At 41.9% G+C, this 27541-nt stretch overlaps 1 protein-coding gene across 6 annotated transcripts in view; it reads left to right on the forward strand.

The window, feature by feature from the left end:
* pleca (plectin a) overlaps positions 1 to 27541 on the forward strand; it is a 96656-nt gene that overhangs the window by 12441 nt on the left and 56674 nt on the right. Inside the window, exon 1 of one of the 6 annotated variants that reach the window (XM_069716697.1) lies at positions 15851 to 16185. The exons of the other annotated variants lie outside the window; for them this stretch is intronic. Within the exon in view, the coding sequence (XP_069572798.1) occupies positions 16140 to 16185 (46 nt within the window). The 5' untranslated portion in view covers positions 15851 to 16139. Of the gene's footprint in view, positions 1 to 15850; positions 16186 to 27541 lie in introns of those variants that run through there. 6 annotated transcript variants of the gene reach the window in all.

Below are 27541 nucleotides of genomic sequence, written 5' to 3' on the forward strand. Positions count from 1 at the left end.
CATAAAAGCCTTTATCATATCAAGAGTCTACGGATTACAATATTTTGAGAATTTTAACACCACCAATATTTCCATCAAGGTTTATTAGCCATCATTTATTTCAGCATATCATTAGCATTCTTCCTCCCTGCATGTGGAGAAGCCTTTCCCTGACATATCGCACCTTCCAGTTGATCATGAATGTGAAGAATTTATTTAAACTGAACAGGTTCATTGTTGCTCCATACTGCCACTAGTGATCAAACACTTCTGAGGATACCTTTTAACTAAAATATTTGGCATGAACGTCATGTATTTTCTGGATGCACCATGTCCGAAGTGAAGATTTTCTTCTTTTCTTAGTGTTATCTCATCGCTAATTGAACATTTTGGATGATCGGTCAGACAAACAAGTAACTTGAAGCATCATCTTTGGCCTTTAGAAAATGTAACGACTGTTGTTTTAATATGAACTAGAATTTTACAAAGCAAAAATAAAACTAAGTGATTTTAAAAACAAAATAATCATCATGTTGCTCAGTAAGGAATATAATTAGTGTCCATGTGTTTCCGGTAATTTACTGACCTTAATTACCTGCTAGACTGCAAAGAACAAACTTTAGAAATAAGCAAGCTTTCCTTAATGTTGGTGTGGAATTAAAAGTACACGCATGTTGGATGTAAGTCTGCATGTCACACTTATTTTTTTGAAGAATTTTATATTTATGCTAAGGTCATGCAAACGTGTTTGCACAGTAAAGCGTGGTTGGTTTGAAACGCAGACTAAGTTGCCTCTAACATCAAAATCGGTTTAACGTCTGATTTAAAAAAATGTTTTTTTTAAATGGATGGAGAACATCCAGCAGGTATCATATTAACCAGCTCTTGACAAGTTGACGCTGCGCCTCTGGCTCAACATATCAGCGAAGGCAGGTGAATTACATTAACATTGCTGTGCGGGTCGTACCCTGTAGTATCTGTAACCGTATCGGTATAAAGAAAGGCATCGTTGCTGAGAAACGGAACGGAAGTTCGGGCTAGTCTTTGGTAAAATTAGAAATATAAAGAGAACATGTAACTGTTGGGCGCAATGTCCAACCTCCTTCCAGCAGACTATCAGTGAGTCTTGGTCTTCATATGCTGGGAACAGATTTATTCCATCCAGTCACATCAGTCTTGTAATTTTCTTCCCATGTGGTTGCCTAATGTGAATGTCGCTGTGGGCAGCGTTCCTGCTGTGTTGCTCTGGCACCAGCTTGGTGCTCCACGCCCCTCTCATAACCTCCAGTCCCTCTGCCAAGATCTCACTTCCTGTTACTCCTTTTCTTTTTGTTGGTTTTTGACTTGATGCTGTTTGTTTGAGATAATTGTACATCCAGAATAAATGGAAAGTCTGGACGCATATCTGCTTTGAAAAGACAAAGCAGAGTACAAAGAAGGTGAAAATACTTGTTCCCATCAACTTGTGGTTTGAGCTGATCTGGTTTTTGAGCAGAAAGTGGGGGGTTTATTGTTTTGGGATTTGTCAGGAAAATTATTATTATTGGTAATTTAATGGAAAATGTACGACCAACACTGCATTATTGGTCTTTATTTGAGCAATAGCCTACGTTACAATGTGTCATAGCTTTGTTATCCTTATCATCATTATTCTTTCATGATTGTTGTGTGAAATATTTATATATATATATTTTTTTTTTGTGGAGCAAATATTTATTTTGTTTGAATAAATTTGCCTTCAGTCCTTAACGTGAAAAATCTTCTGAAACATTACAGACGAAGGACTAATTGTCTTTAGTTAAAAAAAAAAAAAAAATCCCCAAGAGATCTTTGCTAAGCAGTAAACTGTAAGGACATGCTGAACAGCTGTCTGACACAATCTGCAAGAGAGTCAGTTAGCGTTAGGTGAAGGATCGCTCTGCTTGCAGCCTTCAAATGGACAAACAGGTGGGGAAAACATAACGTGCTTAATATGGCCCCACTCTGCCAGCTACAATTCAGCTCTCCCAACTAATCAATTACCGAGTTAAATATTTGAGGTGGCCGACCCATAAATTAGCAAAACGAAATGACAAAAATCGTCCAAAACATTGCCCCTCCCAAATAAACCCTCTCCGTCGATGGACTTAGTCGATCAGTGATTGCTGATATATTCATCTGGTGGCTCAACCCTAAATTGAGTTTCTTCTATTTTTAGCCATAGTGTTGACACCAGTTCAAAATTCACAGCACCCGTGAGAGGTGTCAGATCCCTCACGTACAACTAGCATTTATTATTGGCCGGTTGAACCGTTATTCTTCTTTGGTAGGTTCTGTATTCATTGTGTCCCATATCACAGTTGTTATTCCTGTACCGGCTGTCTTCTGAGGCCACATTTGCATAGGTTAATTGCGGCAGGTTTCCTATGGGGATAATAAATTGTGGCTGAGTGCTGCTCAGTGTTAGAATAGTAACAGAACAGATCTATTAGTGTAAAACATGCAGCTCTGCTTTAAATACTCACTGCAAATAAATCCCTGGAGTTTGCTCTGTCAGTCTCCAAGTTATTTTAGTTGAAAGTTACACTAAAATGACTTCTGACATTTAACTCGACAATGATATTTCCTAAGAAGGTTGCAGTCACGTATACAGTGGGTACGGAAAGTATTCAGACCCCTTTACATTTTTCACTCTTTGTTTCATTGCAGCCATTTGCTAAAATCAAAAAAGTTCATTTTATTTCTCATTAATGTACACTCAGCACCCCATCTTGACAGAAAAAAACAAATGTAGAAATTTGTGTAAATTTATTAAAAAAGAAAAACTGAAATATCACATGGTCATAAGTATTCAGACCCTTTGCTCAGTATTGAGTAGAAGCACCCTTTTGAGCGAGTACAGCCATGAGTCTTCTTGGGAATGATGCAACAAGCTTTTCACACCTGGATTTGGGGATCCTCTGCCATTCTTCCTTGCAGATCCTCTCCAGTTCCGTCAGGTTGGATGGTGAACGTTGGTGGACAGCCATTTTCAGGTCTCTCCAGAGATGCTCAATTGGGTTTAGGTCAGGGCTCTGGCTGGGCCGGTCAAGGATGGTCACAGAGTTGTTCCGAAGCCACTCCTTTGTTATTTTAGCTGTGCGCTTCGGGTCATTGTCTTGTTGGAAGGTGAACCTTCGGCCCAGTCTGAGGTCCAGAGCACTCTGGAAGAGGTTTTCTTCCAGGATATCTCTGTACTTGGCCGCATTCATCTTTCCTTCAATTGCAACCAGTCGTCCTGTCCCTGCAGCTGAAAAACACCCCCATAGCATGATGCTGCCACCACCATGTTTCACTGTTGGGATTGTATTGGGCAGGTGATGAGCAGTGCCTGGTTTTCTCCACACATACCGCTTAGAATTAACGCCAAAAAGTTCAATCTTGGTCTCATCAGACCAGAGAATCTTATTTCTCATAGTCTGGGAGTCCTTCATGTGTTTTTTGCCAAACTCTATGCGGGCTTTCATATGTCTTGCACTGAGGAGAGGCTTCCGTCGGGCCACTCTGCCTTAAAGCCCCGACTGGTGGAGGGCTGCAGTGATAGTTGACTTTGTAGAACTTTCTCCCATCTCCCTACTGCATCTCTGGAGCTCAGCCACAGTGATCTTTGGGTTCTTCTTTACCTCTCTCACCAAGGCTCTTCTCCCACGATTGCTCAGTTTGGCTGGACGGCCAGGTCTAGGAAGAGTTCTGGTCGTCCCAAACTTCTTCCATTTAAGGATTATGGACTCCACTGTGCTCTTAGGAACCTTGAGTGCTGCAAAAATTATTTTGTAACCTTGGCCAGATCTGTGCCTTGCCACAATTCTGTCTCTGAGCTCCTTGGACAGTTCCTTCGACCTCATGATTCTCATTTGCTCTGACATGCACTGTGAGCTGTAAGGTCTTATATAGACAGGTGTGTGCCTTTCCTAATCAAGTCCAATCAGTTTAATTAAACACAGCTGGACTCCAATGAAGGAGTAGAACCATCTCAAGGAGGATGAGAAGAAATGGACACAAATTTCTACATTTCTGGTTTTTTCTGTCAACATGGGGTGCTGAGTGTACATTAATGAGAAATAAAATGAACTTTTTTGATTTTAGCAAATGGCTGCAATGAAACAAAGAGTGAAAAATGTAAAGGGGTCTGAATACTTTCCGTACCCACTGTACAAGTTGCATTTTTACTTGTGTTGAATATTTCCTCATGGGAACAAAAGATGAGTCCATTACAGATGTTTGGCTGCAGTGTTGGAAGTTCTTGGGGAAAATTGGAAATACTGAGGCAGAAACATCGCGGGATGGAACGAGCTCTGTAATGAGAACAGCCTGAACTTACTTACTTCGGGTGGTGCAGTGGTTAGCACTGTCGCCTCACAGCAAAAAGGTTCTGGGTTCGAATCCGGTCCTGGGCCTTTCTGTGCGGAGTTTGCATGTTCTCCCTGTGCTTGCGTGGGTTCTCTCCGGGTTCTCCGGCTTCCTCCCATCATCCAAAAACATGCACTTCAGGTCAGGTTACCTGGCGCCGCGGTCGTGGCAGCCTGCTGCAGCATCTCCCCCCTGAGAGCCCCCCTGCTGTAGTGAAGAAATTTCCCCTAGGGGATTAATAAAGTGTATAAAATCTAAAAAAAATAATAAAAAAAAATCTACAGTGACCTCAACCTTGTTCGGTGATCTAAGCCTCAGGTATTCATTCTTTTGAGGTTAGTTGATGGTTAATCTGCCAAATGTCCAAGAAATGCTGTTTTTCCAGTCCCTGCAACCTACTGGGCAAAGAATTGGGGTTCATTTGGAAACTTTTGGAGCACCAAAACCACCACTTTAATTACATTAAAAAAACAAAACAAAAACAAAAACGCTTGATTTCAGCGTCATCGCTCTGAGCCACCACCAATCTCCAGATTTTAATAGAAAACCATTTTACACTTTTTTTTTTTTCTTCCCTTCGCTCATTTTAGCTTGTAGGTAAACTGTGACGGGTCTCAGAAGACAGTCGTCTTTATTTGTACTAATCTCATCTTTGTGTTCGCTCTGTAAAGTGAAGATTTAAATCATGCCTCGAGGGGGATTTTAAATGTATTCAGTGTCCCACTCCCCCTTCTTAAACAACCTTAAATAAGCCAGCACACGGGGATTCTTCAGCGACAAGAGAATTCTGGTGTGTGAGTGTGAGAATACCGGCAGAGTTCAGTTCAGTTCTAAAAGGGTTGCGATAAGTTTGTCTTGTGAATCACTGTTGAGCTGGAGCACCTGCAGAGAAACCCTCCTCTCCTCTCCTCTCCTCTCCTCTCCTCTCCTCTCCTCTCCTCTCCTCTCCTCTCCTCTCCTCTCCTCTCCTCTCCTCTCCTCTCCTCCTCTCCTCTCAGATCGGTTTCATGTAACATGACCTCAAATTCTAAAATGGTAATCCTCCTGAAGTTGCGCACACGCACAATCACACCTACGCACAGATGCCAAGAAATGTAATGAGACCGACCTACAGGTTGTGTAAATGAAAAATAATAATGGAGTATAGCTGATTTACACGCTGTTTTGTTAAATCATTTTTGGTCTGTGAAATACAATATTTTCCCTTCGCAGAATGGTGACTAATTATCAATAACCTCCAAACCAAATATACTTTTTTGGCTGCCGTTCAACTTGTTACAATTTGCTAATTCACATTTGAGTTTTAAAACATCCCCGGTGAAGCAGGAGGAGTTTGGGTGTGCTTTTTGGGAGTTATAACAAAATCTTGCTCTCATCTGTTGAAACTAATTTTAGTTTGTTATCACCGAATTAAGTGTTATAAAAGTGTTAAAAGTGCCTTTTAGCTTAGTTTTTTTTACAACCAAGCATCCATTCTGTGAAAATAGTTATTGTCTTGTTGACCAAAGCGGTGTCACCTACTAAATAATAATTTATGTTGTTTCTTTTGAAATAATGTTGTTAGTTCTTCAGTCACCTGGGAACATAATCTGATTGGTGCCAACATGCAGAACGGGGAACTGCACATTTCTGAGAGATCATCCAAACTTCATGGCAGTTTAAAACCAAACAGACAAATAATTCAGGCCGGTTTTTGGAAGTAGCTGTGGAAAGTGTTGATTTGTGATATTAAGCAGCAGTTCGTCTTTCATTCAACGCCTCCTCTGTTGCTCTTCCCTGCAGTTTGAAGACACGCTGCGTGCATTGTGGGTCCAGTGAAAACTTTCAGTCATTGATTATGATTTTGTTTGCGTGCATGAACAGCGTGTTATTATAAAAGCAGAGCTGCTTCCCTGAGGGTGCGTCTGTCAAGATTGTCTTGACTGTCAGCTCGAAACCTCGAAGATAATAACTAATAAAAAAGCTTTGTTTTAACAAGACATCAACAGGAGTTGAGTTGTTTTGAATTTACAGATAAACAAGAAAATTCTTGAATCGGAAACATGAAATTACTGAAATTCGTTCTGTACGTGTGAAACGCCGGACAAAAGACAAATGATTGCAGTTTAGGTCACGGATGTATTTCCCGAGGGCCTCTCGGTACGATGACCTCCACTGACGGAGGACACACTCATTTATTATCTCCACACATGTTCACACCTTCCCTCCGTCCCACAGCGCTGTGCCCACAGGACGGCTCGGTGTACAGTAGATTACAGACGACTCAGAAGCTGCAGTTGGCTTCTCACCTGTCTGCTACATCACACGAGTTTGTAAGGTGACCTGGTCAGTCTCTGTTTGTTCACATGTGCAGCTCAAACATGTTGTGCTCTGGATACTATAAATGTGTGTGTGTGTGTGTGTGTGTGTGTGTGTGTGTGTGTGTGTGTGTGTGTGTGTGTGTGTGTGTGTGTGTGTACATGCAGTGTGTAACAAGACGAACTGTATCAGGGCTGGCTGGTAAAAACAGTGTCTCCACAAATGCAACTTCCAAGTAAACAAGGAAAACATCCTTGTTTTCCAGTTATGAGTTAGCTTCACTATCAACCTTTTGATTGATTTTTTAATTTTTTTTTTTTAAATAACATAATTTAAGTATAAAAGGGCAAACACTATTTTTCAGAACTCAGAGTCTACATCTTCAAACTTCTGATTTTGTGTGACCAACCAACCAACCAACCAACCAACCAACCAACCGAGCGAGTCAGATGAAGAGTTTAAGTCCATCCATGTCACAAACAGTAAATGTTTGTAACCTGTCAACTAACCGTAATGGAGCAGTAAGCGATAACACCATTTTGGCTAACTTCCTGGTAGCTGCGAGCATTCGCCTCCTCATGTCACTGTGCCACCACCACATAAACACTCGGGGGCCAACACAGCTAATATCAGCTAAACTAATCATTAGCTGCCAAGGTACAATCCACCTCCAATTATAACGCTGCAGATTCGTAAAGCACAATTTCTGTATGCGATAGTATTTGATTTGAATTGTAGTAATCTAACTGCAAGTCCGGACGCAAGCCGTGCTATTATTCAAAATTGAAAGCTAATATGCTGGAAAATAACCTTAAATCAAACCCGAGCTTCAGCAACAACCATAAAACAAGTTCTTATGCCTGAAAAATGTACAGAGCTTTGAAATCTTGGAGCATCTAATGACCCTGTCAGCTGATTTTTATTTTATTTTACCGAGTTTCAAACCTTTCTGTCCTGCAGTGAGACAAGTTGGCCAGCTCGGTCTCCATTAGTCATGCCACTTTATCTGGCACGAATAGATCAGTTCACATTCTTTCACTGAGTCCAAATGACTTTGATGATAAATAACATGAAGATCTATTTGGTTTTCTTTTGTCTCTGGTTTCTTCTATGAAACGATTCCAAGTCTACAGAGAAACGCAAATCCCAACCATGAACCACGGCGAGGTGAACTCAGCCTGGCAACGTGTGCTGGTGAGACCGGAGAGGACGGAGTGGAGCGGCTGTAGTTGAGATGGGATTTGTGTTGGAGCGCAGGATTAGTGTTTTCCCAAACTCGGGGAGTCAATAACAGCTGACGTTAATTATGTAACCACACTGCAAAATATTCACTGTCTCAAGTTAATTTAATATCAAACCGATTCAGAAAGGTACGATTTGCATAAAAGTTGTTTTTGGTGTGTTCTGAAATTAGAAATGAGAGGAAATGCACTTTTCATCATGCTGTTCATCAAAGTAAATTACATTGGATACTTCGGATGGGTCATTTAGTTTTGAGTAATCCTTTAATCATAAAAATTCAAATATTTTACTGCACTTATCGCCTTCTCTTGAAAGTTTTTTTTCCCCGTGTTTTTTCCAGCCTGAAGGTGGCAGTAATGCACCTGAAAGCTGTTAGTCAACAGCGATTCAGCAACAAAGGAAGAACACAATACTACCAGAGTCAAATAATATTTAAACAGTTCTGAGTGAATATCAAATAGTATTTATGCATGAAATGCCCATCCATAGTGAAAATACTATTAAAACCATCACAACCTTCTGTGTGAAACTCCACTGCAAAAAATTATGTTTAAAAAAACAAAAAAAGGTGCAAACTCTGCTAAGTAAAGCTAGCGTACCAAAAATCTACCAAACCTATTCATAGTCATTTGAGGGCAAAGCACCGAGCAGATGGTTCATCCACAGATCAACAATCAATGTTATGTTGTCATCAGATAAAGTAAGTTTGATGTTGAGCTAATGGCAGCACTCATCTACAACATGATGGCCCGGGACAGGCCACATGTACCTTAACAACTATAGATAAAAAATGTCAATGTGCCTCTTCATTCTTTCAACTTTTTTTCCTGATCATATATACCCTGTAACTTTTGTCATAATTTCTGACATGCAAATGATGACGTGTATTCAATTGACTTCATAAACTGATAACAAAACACAGAACTAATAACTGTGTTTTCCTTCTCTTACTGCACATCTGCAGTTTTACAGTTACTCTTTGTCAAAAGAGAAAAAGAATCAATGAGGTTTTTAACAATTAACCTCAGGTGATTTTTTTGTGTCACTGTGTTGACTGTGCTGACAGGTCATCATTGTAAATGAGAATTGGTTCTCAATTGATTTTACCTGGTTAAATAAAGGTCATATATTTAACGGTATGACGTCAGGGTTTACGTTCCCACGGTGTTCAGAGGTGCAGGTGTCATACCTGTCATGTTCGGCAGGGTGCTGACTGGCTGATAGCAGTGACACTATGATGAAGGAGGTATTTCTAATGTGTCTGAGAGGGTGATGTCACCAGCAGAAAAATCTGTCTGGTCGCAGGGAGATTCCAGTCTCCAGGATACACTCCAATACAAACCGTCACTTTATCCCTCCTGAGTGCTCCGCACAGTCGAGCCATAAAAACAAATTGTGAGTGCATACAAAAATAGACCAAAATGTAAATCCAAATTATGTGCTGTGATATATATATATATTGTTTGCAGTCATGGCACACTACGCCATGGAGTTTCAGGAATTTTCTTTCACATCTGTGTTTTTGAGTTTGTCTTCTGTTGACTGTTCATCCCTCAGTCTAACCTGTGCGTGAGGCTGCTCGGAGATCCCGGCCTCGCGCTGGTTTCTGGGATGTGAAACAATGGTACTAACACCCTGGTTGTGGCACGCCACAGTAAGCCAGACTAATGCCAGGAATGTCGGTAGTGAACCGAGTGGCATGTCCTCTATTTTGTAGCAGGGTCCCTGCGTTTGAGAAGCGCTGCTGCCTTTTCCACCCGTCCACGCCCTACTCTGCTGCCCCGCTCACTTTCTTTGTAACACTCGCGTGGACCCGAGCAGTGGTATATGTAGCGGGGATGCAACAATAACCACATTTACATTGATTTTTGCCTCACCTTTTCTCTCATCTCATTTACAGAGCTAAAACAGAATGAGCTCATCCAGTAGGTAATCACAAATAATAGCCATTAATACAATGTTTTTATAATCTTAACACTTAATCACCTTCAAGTAGGATATTTCAAATTTTAATTAAGTGCAATTCTAGTTTTGAACCTGCTTATGTTTTTAATCGCATATGAGCTGAGAAAAATCGAACATTTTAGGGTACATGAAACATTTGCAGACTCTATTAGATACATCTAAATGACATAGTGGTCACAGTAAAATCAAGACAAACATGTTGACAAAAATTCAAAGATTTCCAGGCACCAGCTATGTTGAGACCAGTTCAGCACAATGAACTAGTTACAAATGGTGTTCATTCATCTCTTTCAAAGGTCATCAGTGACCCCGTTCACACAAAATGGATTTGTTGTTCAGTGTTAATAAACTGTTCTTCCGGGTGGCCCGAGAATAGCCTCTAGTGGATTTCTGTCAGTGCTGCACAAAAGGAAAAAGACACGCTGAATGTGTCCCTTTCAGAGTTGTGGATACGACGGATAGCGGGCCTCAGAATTTCTTTTTTCATCATGACACATTCTGTGAATCGCTCCTGTGTTGGTGTCTTCCTGCCAAGGGCTCTTTTTTTCTTCTGTTTTAAAGTGCCACTGAGGAGGTGTACACACAGTCCTGTCTTTCTATCTTTCTGGGGACACTCATTGACATAATGTACAACTCGGTACCTGACCCTAACCTCAACCAAATTCTTTACCCTAACCCTAAAACTAAGTCTTAACCGTCAAACTTGGGTTCCAGCATTTTGGTCCCCATTAAGTTGTCAGTCCCCGCATCATGAGTAGGCTCCTGCTGTTTGGATATGAAAGAGAGAGGGCTATGTAATGTTATCTCTATCTGGACAGACAGTTTTCAAAATATTGTGAAGTAGAATGCATTACATTTTGTGACAATCCCTCTTTCCCACTTTTGAAACTTGTCAGGATTATACATCTCCTGACCGAGCTTTGCAAACCCCTTATTGTGTAGCCAGATTTGGCCAAAGAGTGCAAACCACGAATTTAGAGGCTTTTCAACTTTATATTATGATATTTAGAAAAAGACAAATCAAAATGAAGTATATGTATAAATTTATGTTTGATATTTTGTAGTTTGAATGAAAAGTGGTCATGATATAAGAAGCATTATTGCGCCCTCCCCCCCACCCCCGTCTATGTTGCGTATCTTGTGTGATATACATAGGGATCAATTTCAACAGGTCATGTAAGGGATGAGAGGGGGAGAGGGAGTGGCATTAATAAAGATATTATTTTTAGCTGCTGACAGTTGACTTCCTGGCTGGTTTTCGTGTTTGTATATGTGTGCAGATGAGCTGCAACAACTACACATTGAGCTTAATGACGCTGATGGATCTACACAGCAAGGGGGATGTGGGGATGTATCGCCTCCTCCACATGCCCAACCCTTAATTCAGAAGGTACTGGTCCCGCTCCAGCTTTTAATGGCTGAACTCCATGGTGGGAAGAACCGCATCCCAGAGAGGGGTGTAGGGGTGTATCAGGTCCTCCAGCTCTGATTAAGTGGGTCATGAGACCTTGGCTGTGTCTCAGACAGCGTAGTACTAAACAGCTGCATGGAAACAGAAACGTCACTCAAACTGGCGAAGGAGTCCGATGGCTTCATATGTCACACAATGACATTTAGCTCGGAAACTTAGTTCTCTCTGAAGTGCTTGAAATGTATTAGGAACAATGGTATTCTCTGTGTGGTACTTTGGATAAAATGGTATTTTTCGAATCACCTCCACTAAGAAGGTCGCAAATAGGAAGTAGCAAATAAGGACAAAGTTAACAGTTAAACACAAAAACAACACAATATATTTGGAGATGTCTGAGTTTCCTCACAGTTTCTTTCTAAATATTAGCACCAGTGTACGTCTGTGAATTCTTGAGGTGTTATGTAAATTTGGGTTTTGCACAGTGACCCATTTCCACACATTTTCGAGTATTAAGTACGTGGATGTGTTCACAAATGCTTATTACTGGAAGTAGACCGTTCAAGGTGTGATCCTCTAACTGTGTATACTTTCATATTCTCATTAGATTGAATTGACGTTATGGAGCCTTAATGTGGCCTGGATATTACAGACTCAAATTCACCTCGTCAATATTTGGGTCTGGCTACGCTCCATTGGCGTTCGTTTCCAGTCGTTGAATCCTATTGGGTGGTGTTTACGGATTCATTTTGAAACTATTTGAGCAGCCTTTAACCAATACCATGAAAGGAAATTCATGTGTTGTAGAAAGCTAATGTTTCAGGTGTGGCCTGTCAGTTGGTGTGTAATGTAGGTTCAGACCATTGTCTATTTAAGCAGTGAAAATCAGTCAGGATTTGCACCACTGTAATTCAATGCAGGGCACCTTCCACAGGTGCAAATCTGATGTGTAAGAAATTACAGGCGAGGTTAAAAAAAAACCAACAACGAATAAACTAGAGAAGGCTTTGATGGAACAAGCGTCATGTAAACAGCTCGTTTTCATTCAATAAACAGCTGCTTTATTGCCCCCACTTCAGTTTGCAGTAAATCTCTCCTGCTTTCTGTACAGTTCAGCTGCGCTTGGCAGAAATCACGCAGGAGAGATGTTTTTTTTTTTTTTTTTTTTCTGGTAACAAAAAAAATAAAAGAGCCGGCAGAGATCTTGAGGTGTTGGAACTGTTAGAGTAGAAGGAAAAAAAAAAAAAAAAAAATCCAAAACCAACGAACCTGCTGTGATGTGACGGTAATGCCTGGGAGTCGGATACAAACACAGGAACGTGAGACACTGAGAGATGCATTCAGTATTTCTACTGCTCATTTAGAGGACGTCAGCAGAATCCTTCAGCGGGGACCATTTTTATTCATACTGCAAAGAGAATGTGGTCATATCCGTCCCAGACCACCTCTGAATGGGATCATATCCGTCCCAGACATCCACCTCTGAATGGGATCGTATCCGTCCCAGACATCCACCTCTCAATAGGATCGTATCCGTCCCAGACATCCACCTCTGAAGGGGATCATATCCGTCCCAGACCACCTCTGAATGGGATCGTATCCGTCCCTGAAGACGTATCCATCCCAGACCACCTCTGAATGGGATCATATCTGTCCCAGACCACCTCTGAATGGGATCATATCCGTCCCAGACGTCCACCTCTGAATGGGATCGTATCCGTCCCAGACCACCTCTGAATGGGATCGTATCCGTCCCAGACATCCACCTCTCAATAGGATCGTATCCGTCCCAGACATCCACCTCTGAAGGGGATCATATCCGTCCCAGTCCACCTCTGAATGGGATCGTATCCGTCCCAGACGTCCACCTCTGAATGGGATCGTATCCGTCCCAGACCACCTCTGAATGGGATCTGAGCACATCGGATCTCAGACCTGTACTTTTGGCTGACCACATATGATTTGATGGTAATGCCAAACATGAACAGCCTCTTTGTCAGTTTCAACCAGCAACTACTTCTTGTTTATCTCCTTCCTGCTGCTGTAGCTGGATCTGTCATCTACCATCAGCCTGACAAGCATCCGTTGTTCGGTGTATTGACTAGAAAAGTGCTCATTACAGCCTCGCTAAATAATTTCTTGCCTGTACCACGAGGTTGTAGCGTAAGCCGTGGCTAGAATGTGCCAACATTATGCTGCTGTTTGTTATGCAGGTGTTCGGCAACGGTGTAGTGGCTTGCTTTTGTTTTCACACACACACGACTTACTCATTAGGACATGAGGACAAGGTGAAGGATGGGTGTGAAACGCTGCAAGGTCGCAGACAGCAGCGCTGTGTTGGAACAGAAAACAGGTTTTTGGGAACCGCGTGGCTCTTGTGTAAAGTTGGGAAAACACCCACAGAAGCTTCTTAGTTGTTTTCTCCATGGATCGGCTGTCATCACTGCTCATGTCTCAATGGCTCCCCATGATTTGCTGCAGGAATTTAAAAAACGATTCTCATTTATCGCCTGTCGTTTAGCGCAATGCATGTTTTATGTTTTTCATTTACCTTCCATAGCGACTGCTCTGTTTTGTTTCAGGACATTTCTAAATTCTGTAATGATGATTTACTGCCTGTGCTTGCTTTGCAAGCAATGTGGAATATTTCTGCTATTTATGTGTTTTTTTTAATAAAACGCAGATGACAAAGCTATGCAGCTTGGGCGAGTGCAACGTTTCAGACAGACAGCAGTGAGAACACTCCTCACTGAATTGTAGTAGTTGCTCTTTAAACGCTTTACGCTTAAGTAGTCTGGCCATTGAACACTTAATTTAGAAAGAAAGGAAACCCCTCAGCAAGACGTGGCATTGACTCTGAAACTGGAGCTAGCGTGTATCTGTGGCCCTGACGGGACCACCTGAACATCAGCTACTTAATCAGACCACATGATACTGATAGAAGCAGCAGCAATAATCGAACTTCGATGCAGGACGGAGACCTACACACAAACCGGTCAAATACAAACCAAACAGCACGCATGCATGTGTAGAAGCATCCGGGTCGACACTGAACTGAAAGGTCACCCTTAAATCTGCCACTTCATCACCCTGGACACAAAGGACTGATTTCACTTTTCCCGTTAAACGTAAGCCTATTACCAAAACAACGTCTTCGCTGACTCACCACATTGTGAGGTGGATCTGTGCTTCTCCAAAAGGCTCAGAGATTCAGACAGGGTTCTTTATAATGTTTCAGTGATTAATGGGTTTCACCTGAAGTTGAGCCGTATTTACTCAAAATCTTTACCCACCACGTGTCATCCTGTTTTGACACATCGGTCGTGCTTTTGGTTTTCATGCTGTTAAAACTATGAATTAAAAAAAAATGCAGGGGAAAAATTTACTCTGAAATTATGTAAGTGTGTCATGAGAAGAATATTTGGAGCTGACGAACAGATACAAGTTATTCTTCGCAGTTTTAGATATTCACAAATCCTACATCCAGCGGCCGTGTGTTCTGCTGGTCAGAGTCTGAGCTCCTCTGTCAGTCTATTCATATTTAAGCAATGTGGCATTTTTGGTGCTGCTGACTTCAGGCGTGAGACAGCGGTGCCAGTCGGTCACTGGAGGCTTGAGGAGACTGCTGAGTCAAAGTCAGCATAACCTTGCTGTCATCTTCTAAAATAATACTGTCAAGAATGTAATGCAAACCCTCCCGACCTCTTGTTTATTCTCTATAGTTACATAAAAGTCAAAGTATTGGATTCTTCTCTAAATATCGGGTTTGGGTATAGAAGTGGATTGTAGATATCGCCATCGTCATCATCGCTTCACCTGTAACTTGCTGGAGGTGAAGTCACAACTCGGTCCTGACAGTATGGGCTTGTTTTGTTTTTAGCTCTAATTTGTGATTTCAGCCATTTATAGAATGTTTTTTTACAGATTGTAATTTTAGTTTTTATTGATATCATGTTAAAAAATATGGTCTTGCATAGTGCAATTTTGTTTAGACTCCAGACTTTAGTTTCCTAAAAAGTGCTGCGTCATCCAAACCCCCTCTAAAGGTCCAAGGTTCCCTCTGCAGTACTTTTCCTGAAAAATAGAGGGACTCCTCTATTCCAGTCAGAGAGCACTTAAGGGGGGAGGGATAATGCTGTGTCACAGATACCATTCTCCTGACAGTGATGAAATACACCACCCAGTGACTATTGATCAGGTTCATTTTAATGTGAAAAAACATCATCGTAGTTTTTTCCTCCCCCAAATGACAAAAATGTAAGTAAATGTTTTATTTTACCCCCCCCCCGGACTTCTCTTAAAGTAATATTTTAACAGGGATTATAAACCTTTATTAAAGACAGCATGTGCATCTCTTTCAGAAGTATATTTCCGATCACGCACCACCTCTCAGTCAAAACATTTCACACACTGCATCGGCTGCTTGAGACCATCCATACGCAACGTTGTGATGTGGCGGCGGAGCGTGACCGCGACTGAGGCACCTCCCCGTGAAGCACCACAGGGATGAGACGGGACGACATCAGGGAGGGGTCGGAGGTGGGAAAGAGGGAGGTGTGCTCCCATCTTCCACGTTCTCCTCTGCGGACAGGGGATTGTGTGCGAGCGGGACGCGGTAGAGAGAGAAAGGGAGTGAACAAAACCACGGTGCTGCCAACTCCCTGTGGCAGCAGCAGTGCAGAGAGAGAGGGAGAGGGCGAGAGAGAGAGAGAGAGAGAGAGAGAGAGAGAGAGGGGATAGAAAGAGCCTGCCGTGAGCTACAGAGACGTTTCCATCCTCCAGCGTGGTGTTTCGGTTGCTGAGCTGACCTTGCAGCGCTCAGACTCGACTGTTTGGAGCCTCGGGCGGTCGCGAGCAGGGAGCCTGCGAGCCTGCGAGCATGGATTCTGCGAGGTCCATCCAGCATGAGATCAGCTCTCTCAAAGGTACTCCTCTTGACTTTTTTTTTTTTTTTTTACTTCCTGACTCCTGTCATCACCATCGTATGCATTCAGGACCGCCTTGTTTCCCCCCCCCCCACGATCCTTCCCCGGTGGAGACTTCCTTATCGTATGGATGAAGGCTGAAGGAAACAAAAAAAAGAAAAAAAGTTCAGTTTTGCTTGTTTTCATGGATGTTGATCCATTGTTGAAATGGAGGAATGATAATCCTCCGGTCCCCCTCGCTCGCTCCCTGCGTGTTTTTGTGGGATAAAAGGAATGAAAAGCTTTTGTTTCCCTTTGTGTCCAGGCGTGACCACAGCGATTGGACCGGGGGTCAGAGGGAAAGATTGTGCTGAGAGGGTGTGTTTTATGAGCGTGTGTGCGAGATGCTGTCCGGAGGCGGCTGCTGCTGCTGCTGCTGCTGCATGCGGCACGCTGAATGCTGAATGCTGAATGCGTCTGCGCCGGGAGATGCAGAGCACAGTGCCTGGTGCAGAGTGGCTGCTGCATCGCCGTGGTAACAGCAATTGCCCTGCCCCCGAGTCAGGGATGGGGACTGTTGGTGCAGAGAGCGTGGTGAAAACATGTTCATGAAACCCTGCAGTTATGGAGGAAAGCTGTCTCCGTAGAGCTTGTGTTCGTTTAAAGTAGTGTTTACATCACTGAAGTTGGCTCCTCCCACTTCCTCACTCACAGGCATCTCACTACTTTAATACATGGCGTCAATTCAAGTGCCTCGTACAGATGTAGTTCTGGGCATCAAACCTACATGTCTTTTGTAATGGATTAAAATGTATCTATAACAGTGAACGAGTAAAAGACGTGTTGGATGAGATCAAGCACTGCAAGTTCAAATTCATAGGCTTCGTGACATCCTTTTTGATTAATAGATTTTGATTTAACTTCAAATTTTGTCCGTTTCAGACAACGACATCTGAGCAGATTTCTTGTACACATCCTAGAAATGTTAAACATGCCCTCATAATATTTAAAAACTTTGTAAAATGAAAAAAGCTCATATTTCTCTGTAACTTTAGGTACCATAAAGACGTTAGAATGATGGCAACCCACGTCTTCACTGAGTTTAAGGCATGCCAGCTACGGTTTACTTGACCTGCTGTTGCTGTGACAACGCATTAAATATAACATTACCACTTGCTCAATAATACATCACCATGTATTTCATTACTGCTTGATTAGTAAGGCAAACTTTGAGTACGTTTTTAAATTGGCATCCACCCAACTTTTGTGAAATCTTTGTCCCCGTGGCATCTTAATTTATTCAAATGCTACTCCTCTCCTCCCATTTCACTCTCACCCTGCAGGTACAAAAGTCTGCATGGCTCGTATTTCCACACTTAGTTTATCACATTCAGGCCATGGAGATTCCCATACTCCGGCATGTAATTAAGAAAAAGACTAAAAACAGCCTGATATTTATAGAGACAGAAAGCCTCCAATTTAAGAAGGCAGAACCCAACCAGACTGATGAAACCGGGCTCAACTCAAAGAAGAGCCTTTTTTATTTTAAAAGCTGTTGTGTGCGGAGCTGAAGTTTGTCTGGAGCACTTCTGGCCTGGCAAAATGCGGTAACACTTTTTGGAGGAGTTTTCCAGGGGGCGGAGGCCTTTGAATGATCCTGGAGAGGGATCTGAAGGAGGCCTCCCTGTTCGGACAGGCTGAGAATGTTTTCCCCAGGGCCGCGGAGACAAAAGCTCCCTCGCTTCACCGGGCGCTCCCAATGGAGATACTTAATATGTTGGACACTGCTGCTTACTCAGTTCATTTGTAAGCATGTTGTCACCTCATGACCATTACTCTCATTGTCCCCCCTTTTTTTTTGTGTTTTTTTTTTTTTGTCAGCTATTCTCAAACACTTTGTACAGAATCAGCTCTTTAACACAGCAGCCTGTTGATGCTCTCCTGTATGTGTTGAGACAAGCAAAGCCACTATTGAAAGGTGGCCTTCGTGCCCTGTCGCTGTATTCTCGTAGGAAAACAACCTTGTACCTGCTTCACCTCTTTCTTCCAGCCTATTCTCTGTCTTGACCCAAATATTTTGAGCTGATTTCAGGCTTATGCAGATCTCAGCACAGTGATGGAGGAAAACTTTTGGAAAGACATTTTTGGATGCAACATTTGGCTGCATCATTAAAACATTTAATGAGCCTGACCCCCCCCCCCCCCACCCCCTTCTCCCACCACCACCACCACCACCCTCCACTGTCTGCAACTTGTTTTTCTGCCATCTTGGCCAGGTCACCCTTTCAAATGCGGTTACCGATTTCAAATATGCTTAGCTGGTTAAATTAGTCTCACATTTAATTGTTTGTAATCAAATAAGAAAAGGAGCAATTCCTTGCAGGAACAATGTGAGCGCTGTTAAAATATTGTGTATATGGCTACGTGTGGTTTTAAGCTGCCTCTACTCCACGGCCTCAGTCTTATCTTTATCAGCATGTTTTCACAAACAGCGCTCTGTTATGAATGATGCTTTCTGAAGGTTACGTGCTGCTGACAGAAAGATTGCTGTGTTTTTGAAGCAGCGCCGGTTCGAGCCGGGGATATCCAGTTAAAAGGGAGTTCAGGGCGGGTGTCAGAGCACTTGACCTCTGAGGGGTGTCGTGTTCCCGGAGTGCAACGGTTAAAAGGTAAAGCAACTTCTTGACATCTGGCAGGTTCCCTCGTGAATGCTGCGCAAACAGATCTCTTTTGAAGTACTTCCACATTGCCAGTATAGGCGTAGATACCAACATTATAATTATATAATGTTCTTATATTTTCACTTTAAAGTAGTAAGTTGATCTTCTGTCCACAAAAAAGCGATGGAGTTGTGACAAGATGTAAAAAAACAACTAAAACTGTTGGCTTTGGGAAAACATTGTAAAAAGGCATCATTTACTTTTTCACAAGTTCCAAAAAACATGCATATACACACTTGTGCTTTAGTAAATTAATATAATTTATGGAAACTAGCAAGAAAAGTCACAATGAACAGTTAAAAGCTGAAACATGCGATCTGTGCGACTGCAGGTTGCAGCCTCGCAAATAGAAACTGGAGAAACACACTGAAAACAAAAAAACCTAAAAATAGACGTACAGCCATTGGAAATCTTCTCGGGTACTGCAGTATGCACGTTTGTTGTTGGGCTGCAAGAAACTATCACTTTCATCATCGATTACACGGGTTGCAACTCCATATACTGCGATACTGTAAACAAGATGATACATGATATTTTTCTATTTTTTTTAAAATTTGATTTCAAGGAAACATCATTGTATAAAGAGCACACAACCACATCCATGAAGCTCGACTTCACCTTTTTTATGCAATCAGTGGGATATGCACCGCATTGTACCATTGTAACACTGCTTTTGTGCAATCTGACGAATAGCAATGAATCTTTGCATGTAAACTATTAATTAAAAATCAACGCAGTTTTTAAGAATTGATACAGTATCGCAAAATATCATATCGCAATGCTCAAGTGTATCTCATGTTCCTAGGGGTCTGTAAACCAAAAATGAACATAAATATTTCCTAGAGCTCAAACTGATGTCTTCCAAAAGCTTTTTGCATTTGACAAATGGTCCAAAACCCAAAACACATTCACAGTCATGAGACTGGAAGAAGTGCCATCGACTAGTTGTTTCAGTTCTAGAACTAGACCAGACTTAATTGGATTCATTTCGTTCATTCCCTTTTTTTTTTTTTTGTCATAACAACAGTGTCTGGTGCTCAGACAGGATGAACAACTCAGGAATGTTACTGCTCCCAAAACAGAAATATGTTTTTTTTTTTTTTTTGGCTATGAAAGTGTGATAATGTGAGGTGAAACGCCCTCTACTTTCATTACCACATCCAGTCGGACAAATTAACCGTATGCGGACCCTCCTCAACCAAATGTGTCTGGCTAACATCATAACGGAGTTATTATTCTGTTGTTTCCTGAGGAGCTACAAGTACGCCATTAAGATTGGAATCTGTAATCTGAGGATCAATAAGTGTTCTACTAGGATTTGCTTCCTGAATTTCCTTCAATATCCTGTGTGTGTGTGTGTGTGTGTGTGTGTGTGTGTGTGTGTGTGTGTGTGTGTGTGTGTGTGTGTGTGTGTGTGTGTGCGTGAGTCTGCGTTCATGCTCTTTGATATCTGCAGATAAGAGTTCAGTCCAACGTCAGATCAGCATTTTTTTTCCTTTGCTGCTGCACTTTCTGCCTGCCAAGAATCCCCAGCATAAAATGATCCACGAGGACAACGTAGGCGATAAATACGCGGCTGCTCCCATTTGAACAGAGGAGGGTTGCTGTTAAAAAATATTTGACACTCATGAAAGATCAAAATCAGCAGTTTCCTGTACAGTTGTCATTCTTGAAAGCGTCATGTGACCTCATTCATTCGCCGTGTCTGTCGGATGTGGCTGATGCACGCATCCTGTCTGTTTTTCATGCTCTTGACACGAAGGGCTCATGTTTCACTCTCAGCAGCTCTCGGATGCTTCGGTCGTTATTGAAGCTGCAGGAATGGGTGGATAGCTATGTTTCAGATTTCTCACCTGTTTCTGTCCAGCGAGAGACAAGATTCACTCCAAGTAGAATAAAAAAAAAAAAAAAGTCATATTGTGTTTGAAGTGTAAACCTCTACACTGAATGCAGATACCTAAAAACATATGAAGGTGCTCCTTCACTTCCCCACAGCTCTGCGATTTAGGGTCTTTCAGATCATTGTTTTGGCTTTGCAGCATGCAAGTTTACTGTTTTGGTTAAATCTCTTCAACACAGTTTTTGGCAGCAGCAGTGAAAAAGTTCTGATAAATCTACTGTACACTTCCTTCCTAAGCCTCTAGCAATAAGCAGCTAAAGATCTAGATAATTCCCTCTGGAGTTGATGGAGACCAAAACAGAGCTACAAGAAAAGTGAATATTAGTCTTAAATTCATCAGGTCAGAAAATGTTTGCTAACAAATTAGCTACTTACTTAAAAAGGTGATATGGTGGCGTTGTGTTTGCACCTTAACCGTAACTTTACAGGTTAAGAAGGTAGAATACTAAAACTCTCCCCTCAAAATGATCCAATTAAGCCTTCATGCCGTCGTTGAAATGATAATCTTGCCTCTCAGTAGCCTTGATAGGCTTTACAGTCCCTAGTGTGCAACTATCGAGGGGGGGTTCCTGCAGTAGACTGAATGTTTTCCCTCACACACCTCAGCACATCGTAGTAGAATCCGTGTTGACAGTCTGACCTTGAGGGATGAATTCAGCTCGCACAACCCCGTGAGTGTTAATGAAACCCCACCCGGCTCCTGACCTGAGGCGACTTCAACAGTGACGCTCGGCCCCGCTTTAGCTGCGAAAAAATTTCCCCTCGGGGATTAATAAAGTACATACCTACCTACCTACCTACCCCAAACGTCTCTCAAACCACCTCGTCTGGCTTGTCGTTTCATTGCAGTAGACTTTCCGACGCATTTTAAGGGTCTTCGTTGCCAATTTCCTGAGTTTGACACAAAATTTGACGTTTGAAATCGCAAATGAGACCAAACCAGTAGTCTCAAAAAAAAGTGGGAACCTTTTAATCGCCCCTCATTTATTAATGTGCACAATAGTTCAGAAACACATTTTTCTACACAGAACTGTCAAAACAGGATTCGGACTTTGATTGAAACATACGTGAAGCAATAAATCGTTTCAGTTGTACAAACTAAACCCACATCTCAGAGTTGTTTGCCTATTTTAAATTAATATATGTAAAAGTAATGGAGCAGGCCCAGCTCTTTAATTAAATAAAAAAAAAGGTTTCAGCAAGTAAAGGAAACGTATGCTCTTCCAAGTGCAATAAAACGAAGGCAGTCTGCTATAATGAAGAGTGTGTAGTCAACGTGTATATTCAGTGGGGTCGGTTTGGGGTCCGTATTGCTCAGTAATAGTCAGTGTAATCCTGTTAGAGCTGTCAGCGAGTCCGTCAGTCATGCTGGTTGATAACTGTGGCCTCAGTGCCGGCTGAGTAGCCTCCAAACTTAGCTGATGTGATTACATAATGTCATTAACCTCAGGTTTCCTGTAATTCAGAGGGGCAACTGCGGCCGTAATTTGACACATCCTCTCTAGTCTTCCACTCCTTCCTTTAATCCTCCCGTTGGTGGAGCGTAATTACACTCGTCTTGCTTTGTTTTGTCAGGGAAAGGGGACTCGGCAGGGGGATTGAAACCAGGTGTCTCTTAAACCGCTTGTCAGATGAGGGGTGACTCTGCAGAGTTTTGTTTGAACTTTATCTGAAGTGGCCACGAGGTGGCGCTGTGAAGCTGCTGCAAACTTAGAAAACAGTGAGGGCCTTAATGAGTTCGCATGCATCCAGTTAAGTGCTGCTGTTTTCCACATTCATTACTGTGGCTGTACTTTTCTTTAATCCTGCCTGAATTGGCCCTGTGGTTTACGCAATAATCTGTATCTTGTGCCATTAGCAGCACTTTCTCCAGTAGCTCTGGCAATGTTCAAACCATAAAGAAGCTGGTTGTTTGTGTGTCAACTCCCACCCAGCCTGTAAAATGCAATCTTTCCCTTTTTACTGCCAGTTAAATCTTAAAGAGTACGTTTCTGAAATATTAAGATAGTTTCCTTTGGAATAAATTTAATTTTCCCTAATTGAGTTTGCTCTTTTTTCTTTTTCTCTCTTTTCAGGTAAGTTGCTGAGTTAAAACTCTTGTCATGTGGTTCCTGGGTGACAGTAGGAGGCTGGGTGAGCGCCTCCTCCATGTTCTGCAGATCAAACATGATGGCACATGTTTCTTTCTGTGTTTGTTATCTCAAGCATCTTGTTTCTGTTAACCTTTTAAGCCCTAGAGGCCCCCAATTGGGGGCCAGGGAGAAAACCTAGCAAAAGCTATTATTAAAATATGGACATGTATACTGATATTTACACATCTGAACAACTCTCACAAGTGTTCCCTTTATTATTACACCAACATTATTCAAATAGATCTCGTGGTTGCAGAGATATACTCTTTTTATTATGGGTATGTCATTTTTTGAGCAGAGGCCTAAAAAAATAGGTGTATTTTTAAAACATTTATGCTTTGGCATAATCTGATAAGATATTTTGAAGATATTTGGGTGTATTTTCCCGTGAAATTCTAATTTATTTTCCACCTCTTCGGCACCAGTTTTTTTGTATGTAGTGTCTTCAAATGAATGCAGCTTTTTGTTTGATATGACAGTGACTGGGGACACTGTCCTGTTGTTGTCTGTGGCTGGAGAAGCTGCAGGGCGTTTGCCATCATGTCTGGTATGCTCTTTACTCTGATGCCAAGCAGAGTGAGTTAACTGGATGTGATCTGCAGCTCGAGGCCATCTCTCTTTCTCTTCTTTTGTATCTCTACTGAAAAGTTTAACTCCTATTTGAGAAGAAGAGCTCGCATGTGCCGGAGTCCGTTTCTGCAGCCTGAGGGTCCTTTTAATGTGTTTAATTTCTTTATCAATTACTTACTACTTAAAATGTGTTAGTTGAGAATCAATCAATAAGTATGTTAAAAATTTTTATCACGTGTCAAATGGTTTGGCTGGTTTGTTTTGTTATTAACGTGCGACCAACACTAATGATATTCAATTTACATTTATATAAAATGAGTAATCCTTGTCGGTGTCCATGATACCCAACACGGGTATCTACAAACACAAACACACTGTATTTCTGCAAAATCATACTTGTTTTTTTTTTTTTTGAATCCCTCCCTTTTGACATTTATGTTTGTCAGTAATTGTACGTCGTAAAGCCCTTGTGCTTGTGCCATTCCCAGAATTTACCCGGCATGCGATGAAGTTATAAAAGCTGCAGGGTCTGTTCGTTCGCCAACCCTCACCGCAGGCATAACAGCCGACGACAGCCAGCAAGGCGCCCTGTCGTATGAAAACCTCGGCTCTTTCCTTGTGGGACCTCTGTTTTGGCATTTTCCTCGCAGCAGATCGCAGTTACTATCGTGAATATGTCTCTTGGTGGTGCAAAGTATTGGAGAGATCTGGAAAAGGCAACGTGGACAAGGGGCATTGTGAGGAGCTGGACAGTCAAAGGGCTTGTTTTGAAGTTGCCCCTTTCACACTAAGTCATGGTTGGGTTTATGAGGAGGGCAGGCTGATATATAGGACTCCACTAATGGCACCCCACACATATCATGCTGACAAAGTGGCCTCAGTGTCTTTCCAGGACCAAAGAGATTTGTAACTACCCAGAGTCTCATCCAGTGCTTTGTCAAAGTACCTTTTAAGTCGTTTTTTTCTTGCTCGTTTGGCAGTCAAAAACACCACTGTGGCACCTTTTGCCTTAAATCTCCTCACAAATAGTTTTGGATGGAGCGCTTCTTCAACTGGTAGTTAGTTGGTCTCCTTCAAAGCCTGAGAATGAGGTTATTTTAATGAGCCAGGACTGAATTCCCAACAAACAGAAACACTGGAGCTTCCTGATTTATGCCCCGCAGCTTCCACGGAGAAGAAGTCGTTCAGGTGTGATGCTTTTCCTCTGTCAAACTTGGAGACAAATGGAGATGCACAACTGCGTACACCTGGGTTTATATTAGAAACGGTCTGATGAGGTTAACACACCCTCCTGTCAAACCACAGAGCTACTTTCTATTGGAAACTTTGTAGATTTTGTCCATGTTGTATCCTCAGAAACACCGAGAACCTAAAGGAATATTTCTCTGAAAAATATTTTGAGAATCCAATACTTTCCCTTTTGTGGCTCCTAAAAGTTTGAGTGTCTTCATTTAATAAAAACAAAAAAAACCCCAGCAACTAATCTGATTGTATTCTCAGCAGTTGGAGTGGATTCCAAAAAATACATTTTACACTATTAAAGTATGTCGTAAACTGTTCTCACTTTGACAATAAATCAATAGAAATTCCCTTTCAGTGGTGCTTAGTGCTTGTGAGGAGGTGCATTGAAGGTGTGAGACATACTGAACATGCAGATCGGCGGTTTTGAGTTTCAGTGGAATAGTCCTTGAAATAGGTCAGTTTGTGTTTTGTGGAGGTGTGTTTGCATGGTAACACGAAAAAGCCGCATCTCCAAAATAATGTCAAAACCAGACCACGATCGCCTTATCCTGCCAGTTTTGAGATGTTTTTATCATCTGATGATGTGATGAGCCAATGAGGCGCTCTCACTTCCAGGAAGAGTCGGTGCGTCTGTTTTTTGTGTTGCCAGTAGCAATTCTATCACCTCTGGCCACCGTTCTGGCCTTGTACTATTTTTACTCATATTTCTATGGTGTGTCACGTTACCATGGCTACAGGCATTCCTGGCTGGCCCTGCCCTATCATGGGTTTTTTGATGACTCATTGCAGCGGTCAGTCACACACACAGAAACTCTCATGTTTCCTGCCCTTCTGCTGCGTGCTTCCTCTGAATCATACCATGCTCTTATGATCCGATTTGGCAAACGGTGGCAAAGTGCATTCATCCATTTGCTGCATTTCAAGTCATCCATTTTAAATCCCTGATCATTCAGACCAAGTTCGGCCATTCTTTACACGCTGCAGTGTTTCAACTTTTAAATGCTTTGCATTATTCTGTTGACCCTGCATCTGTTTCATGACTCCCCGACTTACCTCAGGAATTTCTAATAAAAGTGGTTTTGGCAGTGTCATGGTGCTGCTCAGTCCGATGTGCATCCATTAGCTGCTCAACGTTTCAGCAAGTTCAGCTTGGTTCCCTCCAGACAAGTCATATTCCAGAGCTTTTATACTGAAGGACATTTATAGTCTGAGTGCTTTGTGCAATAACACATAAAACGTTCAGTCTGATAGGTTTGCTTTCCTTTTAACCTAATAATCCTCAAACTCATATTAAAAGCATCTCACTGATATTGGTGCTCTCTTTAGAGTTTAGTCATTGGTGCTACAAACACCATCTGAGTTTCAGCTATCTTTTCCCTTGTTTATTGCTCATTCGGCGACAGAACGGGAGCCTGCAGTCTATTCAGATTCAACATGTTGCTGAAGGACGGTTTGGCATTTTGAGGGTGTGAACTTTGAACCCAGGGAGAGCTTGGCTGGCCCGTCTCACCTCAGCTGTCTGCTCATTTACAGACATGGCTGGTTTGTTTCAGTCCCAGATTGGCTGATGTCAAGTAGTGATCATAAACTGTTCTGTCACTGCTCTGCTGTCTGCAGAGACACAACTGCACCTGAAGTCAGTCACCTCATTATTAAACACTGATATCAGCTTGATATTCCCTATATATTGTAGATATGGTGTGATTCATTAGGTTTAAAACACAGCGTTCCCTCTCTGTTGTCCAGAGTTGGTATGCAGGTGTCGTGACAGGTGTCATGCTGCGTTCTGCCCGCCCGCTGAGAATTAAGTGCATCTCGCAGCACCGCGAGAGAAACTACAGAACAATTTAAGTCATCAGTGTTTTATTAGACCCGGTAGGAGCATTTCATTCATGCAATTGATCTGAAGTTTTCCTTGATTAATCTCCATATTTATGTCGATAATATAATTCCTAATATACATTAATTTATTAGAATGTCTCATATCCTATATCAGGCACCATTATAGTTTGTAGTTGTCTTCTGTATTGGGTATATGAAAGCAATAAACATTTATATTGAAATAAATACAATTGTGAGAGAATTTTGAACTCAATTCTCAGCAAAAATTATTTTCATTTTATCCACAATCATGTAGCCCGGCTAAGTTTTCAGTCTTAATGCCCAAAGTCGACGAAGGCCAATTTTGATACCGCTGATCACAGATCATCAGTCTGCGTTAGAATAATATTTTCAAATTCATTGTACATGAGGTGGACAGATGTAAAAGTACAAGTTTAAGAAGAACAGATGGAGCAAAGAAGACAGATGAAGTGGCACCCTTTAATACTTGCTTATCCAATTGGATTTTATTTCACTGCAGACCGTTTACCAAGCAGAATGGGATTAGCTCGTTGTTGAGCGGCATATTTAGTGCAACTTAACGTCTGATAGTTGCAGAATTTATCACCAGATATGTGCGTTTACTGTTGAGCAATACTCCTTTCTCATTTTTCCCACTGCTCCGTTTCCAGATGTAAAAACGCAGACTTGCATCTAACGACTTTGAAGACAACCTTATAGCTTAAATTCCTCGCTATGAAGTGCGTACTGGAATGCGGAGAGCACTCAATCTGCCAGTCGAGTTGAATGGGGTTATTTTGAAGAGGCCACTGTCACCTTGAGTTGTTGTCATTCTCTCGTCCAGCGCCACCAGCACCATGGCAATGAGCTTTCATCGCAGATTTAAGAGGCTGACAATAAACCAACTTCTTTATTTATATGAAAGCAAAGGTTGGAAAACCATCACCTGGCTGTGCCTCAAATAAGTCAGG

This window comes from Brachyistius frenatus, unplaced genomic scaffold (assembly GCF_029030835.1).
Source record: "Brachyistius frenatus isolate BFR_SWC_R1_liver_20210118 unplaced genomic scaffold, ASM2903083v1 Contig_162, whole genome shotgun sequence".
NCBI classification, from domain to species: Eukaryota; Metazoa; Chordata; class Actinopteri; family Embiotocidae; genus Brachyistius; species Brachyistius frenatus.